The 23,613-nt window shown below is 34.5% G+C and overlaps 1 protein-coding gene across 1 annotated transcript; it reads left to right on the forward strand.

The window, feature by feature from the left end:
- The first annotated feature begins 6,121 nt into the window (after nucleotides 1–6,121).
- On the forward strand, nucleotides 6,122–13,124 carry LOC112503124 (putative E3 ubiquitin-protein ligase LIN-1). Its single transcript, XM_025107191.1, has 7 exons — nucleotides 6,122–7,115; nucleotides 7,193–7,337; nucleotides 7,953–8,845; nucleotides 10,098–10,245; nucleotides 10,329–10,580; nucleotides 11,815–12,124; nucleotides 12,639–13,124. The coding sequence occupies exons 1-7, from the start codon at nucleotides 6,127–6,129 to the stop codon at nucleotides 12,776–12,778; spliced, it is 2,877 nt and encodes a 958-aa protein (XP_024962959.1). The 5' UTR covers nucleotides 6,122–6,126; the 3' UTR covers nucleotides 12,779–13,124.
- The last annotated feature ends 10,489 nt before the right edge of the window (nucleotides 13,125–23,613 follow it).

Here is a 23,613-nt window from a genome sequence, read left to right on the forward strand (position 1 = left end):
ATGCACATAGCCAAAACCTATTGACGTAATGGTGGGTAGTATACACCCCTATTTATACCCGAAACCCCATGAGAAGATATTAGTTTGGATTTTGTGCTTGGTTTACCCTGAACTCAATTCCATAAAGAATTGGTTATGGTGGTTGTCAATCGTTTCTCCAAAATGGCCCACTTTGTTCCATGTTTTAAAACCTCCGATACAAGCCAGGTCACTTGGTTTTACTTTTATGAAGTCAAGTTACATGGTATTCCAAAATTGCTCACCTCCGATCGGGATGTGAAATTCTTCAGTTACTTTTGGCGTACCTTATGGAATCAAATGTGGACAAAGTTATAGTTTAGTAGTTCCCATCACCCAAAAATTGATGGACAAACAGAAGTTGTTTATCAAAGTTTATGGAAATTATTACGAAGTTTGGTGGGCGAAAATCCGAAGCAACGGGATCTCGTTATTCCTCAAGCGGAGTTTTCCTATATTCGTTTTGCACCATTGGTAAAACCCCATTCGAGATGGTGTATGACCACAATCCATCTAGGCCACTTGATTTGGCCTCTATTCCTGTTACGAGTCAGCTTAGTATAAGGGAGAACAACGTTCGACTCAAGTCAAGGAGTTACATGAACAAGTTCATAAAAAGATTATTCGCTCTAATGATAAATTAAGGAATGAGCAGATAAACATTGTAAGAAAGTTTTGTTCCACGAAGGTGATTTGGTATGGATTCATTTGCGAAAAGAACGATTTCAGTAGGTCTTTTGGAAAATTAAAGCCACGCACTGATGGCTCTTTTTGAATAATAAAGAAGATTAATGATAACGCTTACAACAGTCTCGACTCCTTTTAATGTTGTAGACTTGTCGCCTTACAAAGGAGATAGTGAAGATGAAGTCGACTCGGGGGGGGGAGTCTTTTTCAGGGGGGATGATGCAGGATGTTAGACCCTATAATTTTGATATATAAAAGTATGAAAAAACTTCTAAGTGTTGAAGACCAGAACCCGCTCTACATAAATAACCATAACCCCTATGGTTTATAAAGAAGTACCTAAGGTTCATACAGAGACCTCACTCAGAAGAACCAGAGGTTTCTTAACTTAATGACTACTCACTAAGTTTAGAGCCCCTCTGGACCTACTTCTGGCTTCAACCTTTGAAGACTTGTACAAGTTGTTGCTATTGTCCATTCAGCATGATCTCTAACAGAATGCCATGTGGAAGATTCAGATTCGACATGCCACCTAGAAGCAGTTATTCCACTTTACACATGGATTACTCTCATTGGTCCAAGCTTTGACTTTATCCTTCTAGTGTGTTTAAATATCAGTCCTCTTTTATATTTCTAGGTAGAAGTTTTTTTGATAGCAAGATTACTCTATTCTTCTTTGAAGATATTCCTTGTAATCAAAGCTTATCAAATACAAAAACATAATGATGATGATGGAAACTTGGTGTTCTTGAGTATTTTTATAGTTCATTTTCTTCATCAATTTACCCTTGATATTGCTTACGCTCATAAAATCTCATATTAGATCATAGATTGAGAAATCTGAGATCAACAAAGGAAATCAGAACCAAGATCATGATTCTACACTTTCCTAGTTTACAAGATTGCTTTTATTTTTCAGCCTTCATTTTCTAGATTTTATTTGGACTTTTTCATTATTTATTTTCTTTTATTAATTGTTATCTTTAGTAGGATTCCCTATCCTTTCCTAAAGAGACGTAAGCTTCGTATATTTAATCCCAGGTTATGCTATTATTTGAGTGGCTCTTTTTGACATTAAAAACTTGATTAGAAATTCTTTTGAGAATTCGTCTATCTCTAGTTAATTGTGCAAGTTGCTGATTATTTCAAAGTTCCCGCATCACTTCTCTTGATGATAAAGCCATGTTATGGAATAAACTAGTTCTTAGGAAAATGACGTTTTTGTTTGGAGGGCACTTCGTAACAAATAAAGTTCTTTAGGAGCTCAATAAAAGGTGAATCAGTCTAATGCTTTACCCATTTGTAGAGATCATGTTGAATCGATGGATCATTGTCTACTTGGTTGCAAGGTCACCTCATCGTTATGGAGTTGCATCTGTAAATGGTGAAGTAGAAACTTTTTTCAACCTTCTTCCATCTCCGAATTATTGATTTACAATGATGAGAAAAAAATCGTGGGATCAATGAAAGGTGTGTAGCAAATAATTCTTGGATTGCAACTTGTTCTCTTTGGAAACTCAAGAATAGCTATACCTATAAGGGGATAAATTCTCGCAGTGATCTTTTCGGTGACATCCAATTTAAATATTTCGACTGGATTGCTTCCAAACTCAAATCAGTCTATTTCGAAGACGACTTGGTTTAGGCCCCTTCTTTTCCTGCTTCTTGAGATTCAGTTGTTGTTTTCCTCGTTGGTCCTCTCTTTTGGACTTTGTTGTTTGTTTCTTGTAGTGTTAGATTATTTCCTTCTTTGGTATCTCTTCCTCACGATTTCCTTTATAAGACTGTTGTATTTGTTTGTTCTTTTTTAATATCGTGCCTTTCCGAAAATAAAGATTTGTAATTTTACATTTATAAATAAATCTATTAGATTATCTTTGTTCAATTTTAGTCAAGTTAATTCACATAAATGCTATTTAAAACATGAGAAAATAAGATAAAAAAGAATTTAATCATTTCAACCGTTATTGATAAATGTCTTCAATTAAGTTGATTAATAATAACATAATTGATATGATCACAACATTTTAACTATATACAAAATAGGTTTAGTTTTGAAACGAAACCAAACCAAACCAAACCAAACCGAACCGATTATTTATTTATTTATTAGTTTTTTAAAACTTGAAAAAAAAATCTCAAGTTGGTATCCTTTGAATATATGTGACTGAACATGTTTAATCAATATGGGAAACGGGGTGAGTATTGAGTGGGTAATACTTTCCCCGTTCCTGACCCACGTTTAATTCCCTCAATCCCGTCCCTATTAATCTCTGACGGGTTTAGGAGAAGGAATCCCCCAAAGAACCCGTTTAGTAAAAAATGCTCTATTTTTAAAATATAAGTTATAATGAATTATCAATATATTAATTACTAATATTGAAAATCAAAATATATTTGTCATTTAATAATAAATATATACATATATATTTATTTATTATACACATCATATACATATATTAAATAAAAAAAATAAACTAATTTTGTCCGTATTAGGGGCGGGTAATGTCATCCCCGACCCTGCCCCCATCCTGTTTCGGGTATGAAAAGAAATCCCCATCCCCGCCCCATTACCCATCTAACCGGGGAATCCCCGCCCCAACGAACAAAATTTCATCTCTAGCATGGTCTCCGATTTCATTATTACTATCATTATTATTATTAGTTGTTTTCAGTTAGACCTGGTTAGAAACGACAATGACATTATTTATTCTTTTAACTATGTTATAAAATGAAAAGTTACATCAAATAATAACGTACTTTGTTCCGAAACCTATATGAAGAACTTACTTTTAAATGCTCTATTTTTGTGTCTACAATAAGATATCCTAACGAAAGAAGTTTAATAACTTTTTTCGATAATATTTTTCTGTTTACAAAGTTATATTACATTTCTTTTTTTATTAAAAGTTATAATATGTTCTTTCAATTATATTACAGGTGTAATGTGTTACTTTAATAGCATCAAAGACATTATACGTTTCCCAAAATGAAACTTTTTGAAATTTATTTTCTTTAAATATGAATCGAACAAACTACAATTTACTTTGTTCGTATCAAAATAGTTGTTCACATTTCTATTTGAATTTGTCCTGAAATAAAGGGTCGTTTGGTTCGCGGATTTCGGAAGAATTTGACGGAATTGAAATTACAAATTTCTTTGACCAAATTTCAATTTCTTTGTCTGGTTCATTTCTTAAAATCGACGGAATCCTTCAAATTCCATTCAATTCTACAAATGAATGAATTCATCATTACTTGGCATAATAGAAGGAATTGAATTTCATCACCACCCACCACGACTATGCTACTATTGTTCGTCATGCCCCACCTCTGACCCCCACCACCACACCACTTCTGTCATCCCCACCCWCCCACCCACCCACCCCTATCCCCCACAATACTATTGTCGCCTTCACAACCACCACTCACCCGCACCCTATCCTACCCCAACCCACCACTAAACACCATGCCACTATTGTTGTCATAATACCCACACACTCCCAGGCCCCAGCCACCCGACCACTATCTCACCGCTATTATCATCACATCTACCACCCCTCCACCTCGCCCTACCYWMCMCWMYKWCMMSCCMCYACTAACCACCATCCTACCACTGTAATCGTCACAACTACCACCCACTGCCCCATTCTAGCCCACCCTCACCGCCCCACCCACCCTGCCTGCCCCCAACAACCCCACCTATGGAGTAGGGGTGGGCAAGAGTGGTGGGGGAGGGTCGGGATGGTGGGGCAGGGTTTGAATAGGGGTGGGGCTGGGAGATAGCTGTGGCGACAACAATAATGACATGGTGGTTGGTAGGGTGTGGGTGGGGTGATGAGTGCGATAGTCCAAACAATGATGATTGTTCCAATTCTTTTGAGAGATTTCATTCCAATTTCTACCAGCCAAACGCGTGATCGAATTTCATCAAATTTAATTCCAATTCCTTCAAAGTCAAATTTATTTGATGGATTCCAATTCCATCAAATTCCATTATATGAACCAAACACCCCCTAAGGGTTCATCTTCAAAAATAGATGATGATAATTTACTAAATCTAATACCTTTATTTGAGCAAAAATTGATTATTGGTAATCACAACCCACTTAGCATGGAACCTGCCTGCAAGGACACCATCAAAATACGAGAACACGAGAAGTCGAGAACGTATCATGAAAAAAAATATAATAATATGTATGTTAAATTATATAAAAATAAAATGCTCGTTTTTTTAGTATAATTGGTTTGACTCCATTCTTTTTGTATTTCAATGATTATCGATGAAAAAAAGATAAAGAGGATGATTATTTTTTGTTTTAAGAAAAGATAATGTAAGTTGTAACCCCATTTCAATGATGTACGTTGGATCATCTGATATTACTAGAGATGCACAAAGGACTAATTAGCCAATTTTGAACCAGTAAAGATGGAGGACTGGTCCAAAAGGACCGGTTAAAAACCCAATGACCGGTTATAAGCGAAAACCCATTTTGATCTTAAACTTGAACCTACCGGTCCTTAACGGGCAAACAAAGCTCTAATAAAGCCTGAAAAACCAGTCATTAGTTATCCTAAAACCGGCCGGGTCAAAAGCTAATTGCAGCTTGAAAAAGTCCGATCAAACCCCGAAAAAATAGGTTAAAGCCTAGAAAATAACGCTCAAAATCCATTACTTTATCCAAATTATTTATTATGACTAAAAATTTGAAAAATATCATGAGAATATATATCTTAATTGTAATACTAATGTTACGATTAAGATATATTTGACATATGGTTTGATAATTTGAGAACCTAAAAAATGCGATAATTGTGACAACTATTATCATAAGACATTATTTCAGATGATTTTTTTTCCATCCAATGCTATAATTTAATATATTATTTCATATGTAATCAGTTCACAATATGAAACTTTTTAGTTTTATTTTTTGTTTCACAAACATATAAAAAAATGTTTACATTGTGAAAAAAATACATTATAAAACAAATATATGTTAATTAATACATTAAATCCAGATTGCAAATAAAAAAATTGCATGATTGATTTTAAAATCATCACAATTTTTTTGGATTTACAAATGTTTGATATTACAAATAAAATATATTCGGTACTTTATATAAAAAGGTAAGTGGAAAGATTGGCGGGATTTCCTGGACCGGAGGTAATTTGAACCGGGTCCAGTGCAATTACCAAAGAATCTCGCGATAACCACTAACCGTTAAAAGATGGATTATTGGGGAAATCACCACCACTCCTTACACCTTCCGCCATTTTCTTGTCTTCTGCCCCACCACCTACCACCCCTTTTTGCTTCTTCAAAAGCTGCCATTCTTCTTCTTCTTCTTCTTCGTCACCCTACATTATCTTCTTTACTTACTTGTCATTCTATCAAGTTCTGATTTCATCTATGGTACATGGGTTCTTTATCTGAGCTTCTAGCCAAAGAAGGATTCACATCCAATCACAAAAAACTCAAATTCAATAGAACAGTTGCAGGTCATGATCATGACTCCATTACTTTGCCTATTTACATCTGCCGTGACCGTAAAAGCATCGATGCTCCAAAGAACAAGAAGAGTTCATCGGTTGTTTCATCCAAAGGAAGACGTTCCTCGCTTTCCAGGAGATCAGATGAACCCGCCATTGATGAAGTTGCTACCAAAGCTGTCATCTCGATTTTAAGTGGGTATGCTGGTAAGTACTTGCGAGATAAGGATTTTCGCGATTCCTTGAGGGAGAAGTGTTGTTCATGCTTGGTGAGACGAAGCAATGGAGTATCGGATAATGGGGTTTTTGCAAATATGGAATTGGGGATCGAAAGTATCGAGAAATTGATTGATAGTCCAGGGACGATGAAGGAATTGAAGATGAAATCGTTGCGGAATTCAATTGGGTTTTTGACGATCGTTGCAGAATTGAATTCACGAGAATCGAAGAATGGTACCACATCTGGAACTCCCAATTCGCATCTATCAGCTTGTGCTCAGCTTTACTTATCGATCGTTTACAAGCTCGAGAAGAACGATAGAATCTGTGCTCGCCATGTCCTCCAAGTGTTTGTTGATTCGCCTCAATTAGCTCGAACCCATTTGTTACCGGATCTTTGGGACCATTTCTTTCTTCCCCATCTCCTCCATCTCAAAATTTGGTACAACAAACAAATCGAAAAAATTTCAGATAACTCAAAGGATCAAGAAGAACAGATTAAACGTTTCAGCAAGGTTTATGAAGATCATATGGATATGGGTACAGTTCAATTTGCTATGTACTACAAAGAATGGCTTAAAACTGGTGGTCAACCTCCTTCTACTCTTCCTTCTGTTCCTTTGCCTTCAATTAAATCACGAAGAAGAAGTAGTTCATCTGTTTCGTTAACATCGCGGTCATCAATCAATAACTTTTTGTAAGTCTCCCAGAAAAACCCTTTGAATCTTGAATCTGTTTTTGTGTTCTTTCATGACTTGTTCTTCAATCATGAAGACACGGAGCTGTTTTTGGAGTTCCTGTTGAGAAACAGCCATCAATGGAGCTCGATAATCGAGCGATAGAACAAAAGGAAGATGAAGAAGAAGAAGAATTGTTTTGTTTAGATGATCATAATACCAACCAGCAAAGAAATCTTGAAGTATGTTCATTAATCTTTCTCATTTTGCTGATCAAAACCATCTCAAAATGCAACAGAGTTTGGTTAATATCCTATTTAGTGTAAAGAATATTTTTCCTCACTTTTTTTATTTTGTACTCATTTTAACCAATAACTTGCTGAACTTGTAACATTTTTATGACGTAGATATCTGTTTATGAAAGATTTACGAAATGTTTACGAAAGAGTAACAACAAAATGGAAGGGCCATTTAGAGATATAATCTTAAATGAATTTTTAATTAAATCCATCACCTTCTGAAGTACTAAAGATAAAATGGCTTTATCCTCATGAGAAAGTTATGGATTATTAAAATCTTATTTAAGGTTATATATCTAAATATCCTCGATAGGAAAAAAACTTGACATTTTCGTCATCAAATGTTACGTTAAATGGGAAATTTGAAACTTAGTCGTATTGATTAAGAAATTTTGAAACTTTGGTATATTAAATAGGAAATTTTGGAACTTTATTATATTGATTTTGGGGAAAAAATCTTTGATACACTAAATAGGAACCGAGAGAAACTTTGTTACATTTTGATGCATTTTATGCAGAAAATTCATTCCACTGATCAATTTTCTTGAAACCCGACAGAATAGACTCACCAATCTTCGAAAATTTTCGAACTTAAATTCAACCAAGTCCGATTACACATGGTTTCTTCCATGTCAAAGCTTACAACCCAAACCCCCATCGATGAAATCCTGTTTGATCATGCCTCCATCAGAGCTAACCAGAGCCATTTCCACCATCAGCACCTCCGAAAACTTAACCGAATGTGAAACAGCGGTTCGTATCATGACCAAAGCTTGGCTCAATGATCCATTGGTCGAAAAAACATTATCCAAACCTTCAGTAATCGAAGGACTGCTAGAAGTATTGTTTGCTGCTATCAATGAAGAAATCCAAGAACTCGTTATCTCACTCTTAACTGAATTCGTTACAAGAAACGAAGCAAATGGCAAGATCATTCTGAGCTTAGATCCGCAGCTCGAGGGCTTCACGACACTTATGAGAAACAGCAGTTTGTTCTTGAAAGCAGCATCTTTGCTCCATTTGGTGAAACCGGAGGCCAAACAGATGATGTCAACAGAATGGATCCCGTTAGTGCTACGAGTTCTTGAATTCGGTGATCAAACACAAACTTTATTTAGCGTTCGTTGCAGTCCTCAAATCGCGGCATATTACTTTTTGGACCAACTTCTTACTGGGTTTGATGAAGATAGGAATTTGGAGAATGGGAGACAAGTGATTTCACTTGGAGGGTTGAGTTTGCTGTTGAGAAGAATGGTGATTGGGGATACTGTAGAAAAGACCAAAGCTGCATCTGTTATTTACTTGTGTATTCAAGCCGATGGGCGTTGTCGCCATTACTTGGCGGATAATTTGAATCCTGAGCTCATTCTTTCACTCCTGGTCGATGCCAGAGAGCTCGATTCCGATGAGATCACGGTCGCTTTGCTGGTCGAGTTATTCTGCCTCAACAGGTAAAATTCATAATCACCTTCACTAAAGCCTTGTTTAGTAAGCAATAAGCTAATTTTTTGAAAAACTACTTCAAATGCCTTATTGAGTTATTTTTCTTCCTTTTTCCTACTATGCCCTTTATATTTTACATAAATGCACCTTTATTTTCTTAATAATAAAACTAGTTTTTACTAAATGTGACTAATTTATCAGCTAAGATCATCTCCAACAAATCCTCTAAAACAGAGAAAATGAAGATTTTGCATATTTTAACTCATTTTTAGCTTTCAATAAATCACCATAACCGGTGAAACAAGAATAAAGAAACATGAGAAAGAACAAAAATCTCCTTTTTTTCAAATATAAATTATTTGAAAATTTATTGGGATATTAAATCTACTCAATTTTTTAATACTTCCTCCATCCCAAAATAAATGTTCAAAGTAAAAATGGCATACGTTTCTTGAAATGTGTAATTGTTACACTTTTTAATTAATTAAAAGACAATTTTATCCTTAATAATATAGAATGTAATAAATTTCTTTTTTTCCATAATCAAGGTTAGAATTAAAATTAGACACTTACTTACCAAAGTACACACTTAATTGTGGATAAACTAAAATAGAAATGTGGGATGGAAGTAGTAATATAATTAAGAGTAGATTATGTTTTTTGTCCCTACGGTTTGTTAAAAAATGAATTTTTGTCCCTATGGTTTAGAAATTGTGCTTTTCGTCCCTATGGTTTTGTAATTCATTCCTAATTTCATCGTTACGATTTACAATTTATTGTTGTTTCGGTTCATGTGGTTTACATTTCTCTACTGTTTTGGTCCCCTTATACTTTAAAGGTAGGAACTAGTCCAGGGATAAAAATAGCAATAAGTTACAAACTATAAGGACGAAATTCGGAATTTCTCAATCACAAAAACGAAAATGAAAATTGTTAATAAACGACAGGGACGAAAATGGTAATTTACTCTGTGATTAATGTTGGAATCTCCAAAATAAAGAATCTACGGAAGAATGTAATTTTCTTGAGAGATTTTAGCTCTTACTTCATTTCGAAGAGATTTAAAAGAAGCTGTAGGATGGATCATGGAGATGCTCTAACATTTTAACTTTTGCTTCATTTCAAAGAGATTTAAAAGAAGCTGTTGGATGGATCATGGAGATGCTCTAACAGTTAGCTGATAAGCTAATTTGCTAACCAGGGATCTTAAATCTATCAAAAAACTTCTGAGGTTTGATTCGTTTTCGTGTATTCAACCAGATTGGAACAAAGAACCAAACTTTTCGACAAATTATCGAAAGGATGGGATTGCTTGAACACTCTGCAAATCTTGTTAATTTCTTTACAACGAGCCACACGAGAAAAACGCCCTTTGGTTGCATCGATAATGTTTCAGCTTGATCTTATGGTAACTTTTCTTGATCAATCGACAATGATTTTTGGTTTTTTTTTCCTCGATATAAATCCTCATGTAACGGCAGTTTATTGCAGGGAGATCCTCTGAAAAGTAGCGTTTATAGAGAAGAATCGATCGAAGCAATAACGGAAGCCTTGGATAGTCAAATATGTAATGAAAATGTCCAAAAAGAAGCAGCAAAAGCCTTGTTGATATTAGGAGGAAGGTATGGTTACACAGGTACACCAGAAATAGAGAAATGGATCTTGAAAGAAGCTGGCTATGATGAAAGCTTGGAGGGTGGCTTCCATGGCAGATACCATGTTGCCAAAGGATCCAAACACTTGGTATGTACTCACAAACTAAGATCCAAAAATTATGGTTGTTTTTGTTTCGGAAAAATACATCGGAATGCAACGAAGTTTGCCTTAGTTCTTATTTAGCATAACAAAGACTTCTTTTTTTCTTTTGTGTTTTTACCCATTTTGATTGATAACCTACTGATCTTGTAACACTTGGTGACATGGATGGGACGTTTATTGTTCACTCAGGAGTGACCTTTTCATAAACATGTATCCACATCATCAAATGCTACAAGTTCAGTAGGTTACCGACCAAAATGATTATAGATAGGTATTTGAAACTTCGTTTAAAGATTTTTTTTTCCTTGTAATGAAGTTTCAAAATTTCCTATTTTTTATTCATTTTGATTGGTATCGTGCCGATCTTGTAACACTTGATGACGTGGATGACACATTTATCGTCTATTTGGCCTCAACCTTTTTGTAAACAAGTATTAACATCATCAAATGCCATAAGGTCAGCACATTAAAATCAGTATAAAATATGTAGATTCGAAACTTCGTTAAAGATTTTTTTGTCCTTGTAACAAAGTTTCGAAGTTTCCTGTTTTCTATGCATTTTGATTGGTAACTTGTTGATCATCTAACATTTAATGACATGGATGTTACATTCATCGTTCATTTTGCCGTAACCTTTTTACAAATGGGTATTTACGTGATCAAATGGTACAAGGTCAGTAGGCTATCGGTGAGTATAAAATAGGAAAATTTGAATTTTTGTTAGATAGATCAAGTGTAACAAAGAGTGTATTCTTCCTTGTAGCGAAGTTTCAAATTTTCCTGTTTCTATCCATTTTGATCGGTAATGTGCTGATCTTGAAACATTTGATGACGTGGATTTCATGTTTATCGTCCATTTGGCATAACCTTTTCGAAAATAGGTACCCATGTCATCAAATGTTACAAGGTTAACAGGTTACCGGTCAAAATGAGTATAAAATAGGAAACTTTGTTACGCTGGTTGGGAAATTCTTTTTAAAGAATATAATATCTATATATGGCAAATACTTACGCACACTCTTCACATTTGGTAAGGTTTTTTAACCCTTAGACCTCTTGGGAGCTGCGCTCTATCAGCAACTCGGTATCGTCAATCACCCTTTGGTAGATTCTTTTTCGTTACACTAAATTGGAACTAAACAAAACTTGCATTTTGATGCTTTTACTGTTTTTCTTCCTTTCTTTTGGGCTAAAACTTAGAATTAACCGTGCAATTTAGAATGAAGAGGATGAGATAGAGCACTGGCAAAGGAAAGCTGCAATGGGGCTATGGATCAGTGGGGGCGAAAAACTTATAGCGGCACTTGGCGAGTCGATCGCTAACGGAATCCCGTGTTTGGCACGATCCAGCCTTGTGACAGTTGCATGGATGAGCAAATTTGTACACACGGTTGGCGATGGAGATGTCCTATGGAGCACCACATTGTTAACGATGGTTCGGCAGTTGATAGAGTCCTTGAATCGGACCAGCACGATTGAAGAAAGAGTTCTTGCTTCATTTTCATTGCTAGCTCTTTCCAAGAGTTCAGGTACGTAGAATGGAAACAAGAACGTAGTCAATCTGAGAGAAAATGATGATACTTTTCAGCACCTTGGAAATTACAAAATTCGACCTTTTGAGGGTCAGATCTGTTTCTTAAAAGGGTAAATAAACCTAAGATAGTCTTCAATTATTACACCAATAGTCATTGTGGTTTGCATTCTGTTTTCTTTCTCGTCATTGGTTCTAACAGCCACGAATAAGGAAACAAAACGTGAACCACAATGATTGTTAGTGTAATAAACGAAGAAAAGCAAAATTTTCAACAAACCACATGTATGAAAACGTAATTTACTATAAACCAAATTGATTATTGATGTGAAAATCAGAAAATGTTGATTTAACGTGATCTGATTATTGTAACCGAAACTGATAAAAACATAAACTCACTTGAAAACTATATACGTCTGCTAATTCCTGGATATGCTTCAGTCAAGGTCATGGGTTCAGGTCAACCCGTTTGCGCCATGAGCATTAACGAGTTCTGGTGTTCCTTTTGGCAGGTTCGATGTTCGAGCTCTCAGACGACGAAAAGAAAGCGATGGTGGTTCAGCTTCGACACATATCAAAGGTGACATGGACTGCAAAGAAACTAACTTCCATCATAGTAGGAAGTCCAACAACAAGATATTCAGGCCTTTAACAAAGGCTTGTTGGTTCAACCACCACCACTGATTGCCGCCGCACCACCACGACGTCCAGTTGCTGTCGCTGCCCCACAACCGCCACCACCATAACCTCAGTGTTACCCGGGAAAAATACATGAAGTTGGTTAGCATATGTGAGTGTACAAAATGCTGTTTCCTCCATTTCTATCTCTTGTGGGAAAGAAATAGTATTGTTTATATATCTAGTACTCCTGAAAAGCAACTAGATGCATACACCTTTCACAATGTTATTGGAAATTAAAGGTTGTTTGGGATATATATATATATATTATATGTCCAAACATTCTGTTGTTCCTATTTAGCACTCTTTTTTTGACTATTAGTCTACATATCTTGTAATTATTGATGACGTGAATGATAAATTGTGAAGTTATATTTAATTTTAACCAAACAATTCTCAACGAACTTCACCTTCTAAATAAAAGAAAGTCTTAGCCGCAATCATATTCTCAATCTTAGGTTAGAGAACTATCATATTTCACCATAAATAAGTATCACCACTTAGAATAATCATTCTAATGATAGGATTTTGCTAGTAACCTCCACAAACTTCAGGATATTTTTCTCATACATAACAGACTTCATGTGTTCATAGGAAGATGGTAAACACAATATGAGCCTCAATACTTTACCTTATCTTCAACCTCAACTCTGAGAGCCTCAGGTTTCTGAAATGATATTGTTAAGAATACTTGGGGGACGTTTGGTTTGATGAAATGGTTTTATGAGAATTCAATTAAATCCCTGGATTTCAAATCTTTCAACCAAATATGGGATTGGAACGGAATTCAATTCCAAATCCTCTAAATTCAATCCAATCCCGCAAACCAAATGGAACCTTAGATGATTTGAAATGTTTGTACCTCCATCCATATTATTAAGAGGCAATCGATTTTAGATGCCTTTTTCTTGATACAACTGCTCAATCTTCTCCCATAGCTCCTCGAGCATTGATACCCCATACACGTTTGTAAGAATATTATTTGGTAGATACATACGAATAATACTTGCCGCTCTCAAATCCAAATCATCCCATTCTTCTTTGCTTTTACTGATTTGCTTGAATCATTGTTGGAATCAGGTTCGTTCTCAATTAAAAAGTGACTTATGCAACCCGAATTGTATCAACAAACCTCTGATTTGAACTTGCCACGATCCAAATGTGATCATTCCTACAAATTTATCTACATCAAACCTCATAGCGCTTGAGAACTTTGATATCATATCCATGTCTCAAAACAATATTGTATACTAGAAAAGAGTTTGTAGCCTATGAGTATTACACTGGGAAAAATTCCAAAATACATATGCACTCCAGCTACAAACAATTTTGTCGTAGATAATTTTTTTCACTAATGTAGAAGATCAGGCAAAACTGCAACCATAAAGCAAACTAAGAACCCTCTAACTCGGAGACCTCCTATACAACCAAGAGAGAGTTCTTTTATGATGTGGAAGATTTGGCATAAGTGCAACCATAGAGCATACTAAAAGCCCTCTAACTGAGGCCTCCAACGACAAAGCTCTGAAACCACATGTTGGCACATTGGTCTTAATGTTTCCGAACAACCCACATAATGAACATTAATAGAGAAAAAACACAAGAATTTACGTGGAAAACTTCAAAACCAGAAAAAAAACCATGAGCCTTGAGAGGAAAAAACCCACTATAAAAAAATGTTAAAATCACACGCAATAATCTCTCAATTCCGCCAACTACACTCATACTCTCAAATATTTAACTCGGATCCTTTTACATTCTAAAACAAGAAAAAAAAAAAAAATAATAAAATACTTAAAGCATATATATTTTATTGGGACAATTTGAGATCTAAGAGCATCTGCGGTCATGAACATCTACACATCAGTTTTCTCTCTGCCAAAGTCAATTTTCTCTTTCCTGCACATTTCATAAACCTTTCACCCCCAATCATGAAGCAGTCCACAATTGTAGATAATAAAAAATTATAATAGTTAAAAATTACTTATTATAACTAAAAGACAATAATTAAAATTTACTTATTATAATTAAAAATTACAATAATAAAAGTCATTATAATTAAAAGTTGCAATAACTAAAAGTCAACTTCAGTAAATCTACATCAATCTTCCTAAATCGTTCCGATACATGTTTGACCAAATTTGCTCGAAGTTGATGATTTACCGAACAATCACGTACTTTATCATTCCTTTGAAGGCAATGTTAAAATTGTTGAATGAAACCTTGAGACACGGGTATTGGAGGATCTACTTTTATTTTCTATAATCATATGTAATAAGATGCATGTATATATATGATGTCACTCAGTATTATGATTTGCCAAAATCTTCTTGCTCCTTTTATAACTGTCCAATGAGATTGAAGAACACCAAATGCTCGTTCTACATCTTTTCTAGCCTCCTCTTGCGTCTCTTTGAACTCATTTCTTTTAGGGTCTGATGGATGTGGAAACTTTTCACGATCGTAGCCCACTCCGCATATATGTCGTCAACAAGATAATATCCCTTATTATATTATGTTATATTCACAAGAAATTGAACTCGTGGAGCAAAACCTTGTAATACATCATTAAGGAAGGGAGAATAATTTAGGACATTGATGTCAGTATTAGAACCTGCAACACCAAAAAGTGCATGCTAAATCCAAAGGTCTTGAGATGCAACCGCTTCCAACATAATTATCGGCAACCCATGATCATCTTGAGTAAATTGACCTTTCAAACCTATAGGACAAAGTTTACATTCCCAATGCATACAAACAATACTTCCTAACATACTAGAAAAACCGTGGTGTTGGGAATATATTTGTAGTATACGTTGGATGTTGTGAGTGGTAGGCCTTCACCACAAGGTCTTCGCCCTTTTTCCTGAAAGTTCTCCGTTGTCGTTCATCCTTAACCATTCTCCACACGTGTTCATATCTAAATTGATGATTGTGTTCGAAGTGGTAAAATTGACGAGCTTTTTCTATAATTTGATCAACGGACCACCCACTATGATGCTTATTCTTTAACCGGGAAAAAAATTGGTTGAAGTCATTTAATTACTAGATGATTCATCCTATACTATAGTAACGAGACTCAAAGATTTGGTTTTCTTTTGATGAAAGAAACACGATAAGTGTTTTAGTACTCCACAATTCTTTTTCAAAAATCTTTATTTTATTGATTGTTGCCAAGCATGATTCATCTTCCTCGTGGCTCCATTTTCCTTTATTTATTTCTTCGTCAAAATTTATATTTTCTAAACGTTCTTGAGTAGAAAATGGTGGAATTTCAAAAGAGTCATTTGGCGTGTGCTATAGTGTAACACCTTAAAATATGGAAAAATCGACTAAATTAAAATTTTCATAAAACAATAAAGTCATTACAGCTCCGCTTGGAACTTCTTTATACTTATATACAAGGATACTATAAAGCAAAGTCAAGGGCTTAGAATCTAAATTCGAACGAAACTAGATTAAGAACGGTGTTACCATAATTCTCGCCCAAGGCTTAATCTCCAAATATATGAAAACGTCCCAAAGAATTAAGTAACATTTGCTTATTTAAATCATAATTTCCAAAAAGAAACATATTTACCATAAAAGCACAATGTTTATAAAACCCACCATTTTCGTGATGAAAGCTCAATAACTCAAACGCCCATTTTAATATGAAGCCAAACCCAATACTTACACTTACAAAATATGAATAAAGCTTCCATAAAACTCTAGTATCCAAAAAATGAATAACATACGACATCTCAAACATGAAATCATGGGCATCATCCGTACCCAAAAACAACACAAAAAACGTGGATAAAATGTCATATCCAAAATAAACCTTTCGGTGATGGAGGAAACTGATTCCACTGAATGTGAGAGAACACAAGAGCAAGCTACATATCTATGTTAATGAGCCCCGCCATGGATCAATGGTCATTAAGTTCAACCATTTATGGTCTATACCTTACTTTGGACCTCCAATGATCTTAGATATGCATGTTCACTAGAAAATTACACCATATGGTAATGACCAGTTTAATTCCATGAGCTAGCACCATAATGCTCCTATTGACCCAATGCTTATTTCTAGCTACAATACGAGAATCGCCATCCCATTTTAAACTAACAAACCGATTTTTATGCTTATAGATGCAATACGCAGTCTACATTACCTGAATCCAATTGAATGATCAACACACTCAAAACATACAATTTCCACACACACATATATGTATATATATATATATATATATGTGTGTGTGTGTGTATGTGTGTGTGCAATAAATGTAAATCACATCCAAAGCTCCCCATTGAGTAATTTAAACCGGACAAATATCCTCAAAACTCATTTGAGTTAAAGTCAAACCAATAAACTCCACAACTCACTTGGCTATACAATAAAAGTTAATATAAAAGCTATTCATTACTAACTCAAAGGTCGGCAAAAATCTCAAAACAAACTTTTATTCAAATCCCACCTAATAAGCTTTTCAACTTGTTTAAATAATCTAAAATGAGTCATCAAAAATCCTAAAATGCATTCAAAGAATTTAATAAGTTTCATGACCAAATACACCACTTAATCCAAGAAAACTTAATCATATGTATTTTTCGAATGATTTATAATCAAGAACCAAAAATGCATTAACATCAAATAAACCCCATATAAGAAATAAATCATTAAAATATGCACACTTAATGATTTATTATCAGATGATCAAAAAACCCCAAATATACGTACTTCTCAAAATTTTATAAAACCAAATGTGCAAAAGATGCGACAATTTTTTTTTATTAAGTGACCAACGACATTGATGAATTTTAAGGAAAATATTTAAAACTCCAAAATAGACATTTTTGATATGTACAAAATTTTCACAAAAGCAAATTGAAACTCATCTTATTGGGTTTGGTTAAACCTAAATTCCAAGCCCATAGTTTAGTTTCCAAAATGAAGGCTTGAGATCTTACAAGCAAGAAAAAATCCTATAAGAACTTTCTCCAAATCACAACCCAAGTGTAGAGATGGCAACAAAATCAACCATAGTATTAGATCTAAAAAAACCCAATCTAGATCTCAAAATGTCTCATGGATGGTTAGGTTCCAAATTGAGAGAGTAAAAAATTCAAAGAGTTGAAGATTGAAAAAGTAATTTCAAGGAATGTAGGTAACTTTTTTATAGGTAAAAGTTGGTAATTTGTATAGTTAAAGGCTGGTAATTAATTTGTAAATTCGTAGTTTTCAAAGCTTAACCCATGTATGCAATTTTGAGGGTTTGATCTTCGCAATTGAATTTTTTTTCTTCTTATTTTTCATGTTTTTCAGACATGTTTAATTGTAGACGATACTATTTTTTTTTCAATAAAGCCTATTGATGGAAAATTGTACAATAACTATACAATTTTCCAGTAATTAATTGATGGATGGTTGGATGAATATAATTCATCTGATCTGTAAAATAGCCATGAAGGAATGATGAGAATATACCTGTTAATTTCTTTATTTGTTCATCATTTATATTTCTTTCTTCAATTTCTTTGAAAATGAGTTCCAGACCCAAAAAAATTAAGTTACATCTTCGTGCCGGTAGCCGATGAGTGAAATCAAAAGATGAGTGGGTGTATGTTTATTCAAGTAAAAGGATGCACCATGTTGTACAATTGCACGCAAACATTATATATGTAACATCCCAAATTTTCGAAGACTTAAATATACCAAAACTAGTATCTCAAGATCAAACACATACATTACAACGAAAATAAAATTTCTAATCTTACAAATTATATCACCATCTAAATTACAATCTTGAGGAGCATAACTTTGCTTTATATAACAATGCATTGATCTGCACATATCCTTCTTTGAAGCTAATCCTTATATCTCTTTATTGCACTTTTCTTTCCACTCAAAAGTCGTCTGGCTAAAAAGTTTTAAAAGAGTTTTGGGCAAGCCTTAGGCCCAGTGAATCCACGGTTTTCATGCATGAACAACAACTTTTATGATAAACAATTTTCACGAAGCTTCATAAATTAGCATGCCTTGATGAAAATAATACTTTTCACAAAGTAAAGATATTATAGTGCGTGTCTACGTCACAAAGCAACAACGTCATGGGAGATGTCTACCTCACACAGCATTACCTGACGAACTCACACAGCATGTCCGCACTTACAACTTAGACAAACTCACAAAACATGCTCGTCTTTACAAAATCATACCTGGTCGGCAGTATTTCACACCTTCAGACTAATGAAATTGGGCCATAAAACAAGTATACAAAATAGCCCAATGTCTTCTTTTCCAAGTAATAAGTGGTACAAGTACCGGATTATCGTCCACAGGGACTGTAGCCAAAGTTAGATTAGAGTCCAATAAAAAAGATGATTTCAGATGGCGAAAACAAAGACTTAGTTGAGTTCAAGTTAACACAGGTAATATAAAGCAGAATAATAAACAGAATAATAAAGGTAGCACGAGTGTAAGATTTAGGGGTGAAACGTAAACACGAGATCCAACAGACAAAGTTCAGGAAGAACCGGTCCCACCATCTATCTTGAAGGTATTCCGCTCAGACTTCACCTTTGCACTATATTATAGCTTAGCACCCATATCTCTATGAGGTGTTCGGACCAGGGATAGTGACAAAATGATGTCTTCAAGATATATGGTTAAACAAATCTTTTTGCTAAAAATCACTCTGTCGAGCCGATTCCCATATCATTCAAGTTGGCGTGTTCTTGATAGTTCATCTCTGAACCTATCACACTTTGACACTTTTGACAAGTGACAAACCCGTCGGGAGCTACGTTTTAAAAAAAAACATAAATGACAAGTCTCCTTGTCGGCAACTTTCTCAAGTCTACCTCTTATGTCATCCAAGTTGACGTGCTTATTGATGGCTTATCTCTAAGTCCATCGCATTTTAACACTTTCAAGTGATCAACCCGTCAAGAAGTGTGCTTAGTTTTATAAAAACTTGAATGAAATAGTGGAACATTGTTATTGCGAAACAATGTCCACTTTCATTCGGTTTAACATTTCACCCTTTACCCTACACCCGTACTAATGAAATTAGCTACTCATTACATAAAGTAAATGACATAAATAAATGACGTAAATTAAATACATGAATGTAAATAACTGAAAGTAAATAACGGAAAGTAAAGACGTAAATGTAAATAACTGAAAGTAAATGACGGAAAGTAAAGACGTAATATAAATGACAATAAATAAAAGACAAGATATAAAGAACAATAATTAAATACTTAAAAGCTTATAATATTACTAATAAGATGATAATGTTTTGGTAGCACAATTTAGACAAAGGATTCGTCCAAGTTGGTGTGTGGAAAAGAGTGGCCAAAGGCCTTCTTTTATACCCAACACAAAAGGAAAAGACAAAATATTAAAGGAAGTACAAAGTACAAGGTACAATATGAGAAGACAACAAAAAGGAGATTTCAACTCCATCAAAACAAGTAATCCAAGGGTCTTCTCCACATCCTTTCACCAGCTGCTAATAGTCCAAAAAGAGAGCTTCATCAGCTCAGACCTCCATCCAAGATACGGCTTAATCAATAAGCACCTCTCACACAAAGCCAAAATGCAGCCGGGCGATGCTGTTGGAATGCTGCAGCATCACAGTGCAGTGTAATGAGTCAAAAAATGATTTCTACTCCAACTTGTTGTAAAAACAGATTCATTATCACAATTAGCTCCAAACATAACAAATGGAAAATAAAGAAGTAAAAATGACTCAAGGTTGGGATAAACTATGAAAATCTACCTAATAAGCATAAGAAATAGGTACTTTAAGCATGTAATAAACCATGCTTATCAATACCATAGTACATCCTCATTGACACACAGGTACTCAAAACACATATTATAAAAATATCGAACTTTTCATGCATATATAGCATATCAAAATCTCGAGAAACTTTAAACAACTTTTGGATGATAAGGCATGCAACCATTTTAAAAATAAATCACGTGTAACTCACCATACATGGCGTAGTCCAAACCGATCTTTGAAGTGGCTAGCATCTCCCTGATTGATGCCAAACTAGCTACGATGTAGAGCACCGTTAACTCTCATTACAGCGTCCACCGTCACCTTTTCTCACAATAGTTATCCTTCTTGACCCCAAACTACACATAAAGCTACAAACTCCTATTTTATACTAAGCTATCGACGGTTTCATAGAATATGAAACGATAAGCCAAGATTAATGACCGTCGGTTTCACGAAATATGAAACGATAAGCCAAGATTAATGACCGTAGGTTTCATGACCATTGGGTTTCCTGCCATTAAATTACATTTAATTTTAGGATCTAAACCCTTCAGTTTGATTGCATTTACACTATAAGTCCTTGAAATTTAACGACTACAAATTCCTTTCCTTTTTTTTGGTTATTACACACCTGTTGTACCTCTTCCTGTTCAAAAAATTAGTATTCTTGCATGTGAAGCACATGATCCTTTTCTTGCTAAGATTTATCAAGTCAAAAGTGGAGAATAGTTCTTAGAAACAGAATTATGGAACGAAACAAATTCAGATCTATTAACTCAAATGCTTTTAACTTTTGAAGAATAATTGGGTGATCCGATGACGTACCCTTGATAGTACTGATTAGAAGAACGAGAATAGTTCTTAGAAATAGTAGATCTAGGACTGCTTGAATAAATGTTCGATTTGGAACAATCATAAAAGCTGGTTTTACAATGTGAAGGAGAACCAGTTAAGCTTTGAGCACAAGAAAAGTCTTTGACTTTCTTTAAAAGCTGGTCTCGACCGACAGCAACTAAATCATACTTCTCTTTGAGTTTAGTTCTCATTTTCTATTCAATTTCAAGTTTTGTCTTCAGATCAGACAATTTCTTTGAAGTTTCCAGAAGTTTACCTTCTAACTCCTTCTTAAGCTTCTCAAATTTCTTCTTCTGATTGTCAAACTCTCTTCTCTCTTCATCTGAGCTGCTTTTCTCATTTTCAGAAGCAATGTCAAGCCACTTTTTCTTTTCTGCAAGCCCTTTAGCTATTGCTGCATATTTCTTTGCGGTATTTCGCTTTTCAATAGCAAATAGCTTCTTCTCTTCATCCAAAGCCTTTTGCTTTTGAGCAACGGTGTCAGACAATTTATGATTCTAGCTCAGACATTCTTCTCTGATCTCTTTCTTCTCTTTATCTATCTTGGCTCGTTCTAAGACAATCAGCTGCTTAAAATCAGAGATCTGATTTAAAAGCATTTTCGCGTTCAGCTCTAAAGAGTTTATCTTATTTTCATAAGATATCCGTTCCGCACCAAATCTTCTTTCAACTTCAAGAAATCTCTTCTTCTCTTTCTCCTTTTCTAAGTCCAGTAATTTTCTTAACTCAATCAGATCACTCTCAGACTTATGAAATTTATCAGTTAAGTTCTCTGTCTTTGTATTATTCCTCGGAGAATTTCCCTCAGCATACAGTTCAAACTCAGCTTTACGAATTTTATCGACCAGTTCTTGTTTAATTTTGCTCTGGTTTTATTGCTTCTTCATCTGCCTCTTTTCTTTCAGATTCCAAAGTCTTTTCCAGTTCATAAATTTTAGATTTCAAACAAGAATTATCCTTTAACTGTTCAAAGTCTCTCCTTTGATTTTCTCTGAAATTACAATCATTTCCAAGTAATACATCAATTTCAGCTTGAAGATATTCCTTTTCTTCTTTAGATTTTTTAAGATCTTGCTTCAACTCTTTTGCCCATTCCAAATTAAAGTGATTTTCAAGAAATACATTCACATATTTATCTTTATAATCTTTTAAGCTTTTCTCCAATTCAGAAACTTTATTTTTCAGCTCTATATTCTCCTTCTAAAAAAAACTGCCATTTTCAGATTGATCAACAAATCTAATGCGGTGAAATCAATTAAAGAAATCAAAATCAATTAAGATAAAAAAAAATAAAATAAAAATAACAGCAACACACAAAACTGTTGAGAAATAAGAAAATCAGCGAAAACAGTAAAAAACAGTCAATACTGTTGAAAACAGTTAAAAACTGTTAAAAACAGTCAAAAATAGTTAAATCTGACTAAAACAGCTTACGCAACGCAAAACAGTTCAAAAACAGATTAAAAAACAGATTAAAAAACAGATAAAACAATTAAGACCAGTTAATCTCAGAAAAAAAACAAAAATTTGGTGAATGGTTAAAAAAAATTGAACTCATGATAAAAGATGATAAAGACAAAATGGACAAAAAAATAGACAAAAAATATGGGCTAAGAAAAAAAAATTTGGGCTTGAAATACAAGAAGCCCAAAAAAAATAAACCTCTTTATTGTCTTTCCTAAGCCCAAAATCGATTACACCAAAAAACGATTACCCTTAAAATAGGAAGCCTTTGATGACGTGCGATGAAGGCAGGATTCAGACAAGATGGTGTTCGATTTATGTGAAATCGGACAAAAATGGTCAAACGATTTGAGGAAGATGAAATACAGACACGAGAACCTCAAATCCGGACGCTGTGTTATGCGATTTAAGTGGAATCCGGTTAAAGCTTTATGCGGTTTAGACTTGAGATGAATGAGAGGTCCTGTGATTGACTGTGTTGGCTATGTTGTATCTAATACGGATGAAACTTTGTGCGAGTTTAAGCTGAGCTCGGCCAAGACAAGTCAAATCGAAACAGGTGAAGATGATCTTGAGCGATGTTCTTCAAAATCAGCGATTTAGACTAAAACGACAAGCAATCTATACACATTGAACAAAATTGCAAGTCTTTGAAATCGAAGAACAGTTAATCCGAACAAGGCAGTGATCAAAGATGCCAAGTCCGGAC

The sequence above is a fragment of the Cynara cardunculus genome, unplaced genomic scaffold, assembly GCF_001531365.2.
Source record: "Cynara cardunculus var. scolymus isolate 2C unplaced genomic scaffold, CcrdV1 Un_Scaffold_2560, whole genome shotgun sequence".
In the NCBI taxonomy this organism is placed as follows: domain Eukaryota; kingdom Viridiplantae; phylum Streptophyta; class Magnoliopsida; order Asterales; family Asteraceae; genus Cynara; species Cynara cardunculus.

Bases quoted from the DNA above. Each gene is read 5' to 3' on its own strand.
- LOC112503124 (XM_025107191.1), top strand. From the start codon at position 6,127: ATGGGTTCTTTATCTGAGCTTCTAGCCAAAGAAGGATTCACATCCAAT. The intron at 7,338-7,952 runs GTATGTTCATTA...GAAACCCGACAG, and splicing joins ACCAGCAAAGAAATCTTGAA to AATAGACTCACCAATCTTCG. The intron at 10,246-10,328 runs GTAACTTTTCTT...AGTTTATTGCAG, and splicing joins TGTTTCAGCTTGATCTTATG to GGAGATCCTCTGAAAAGTAG.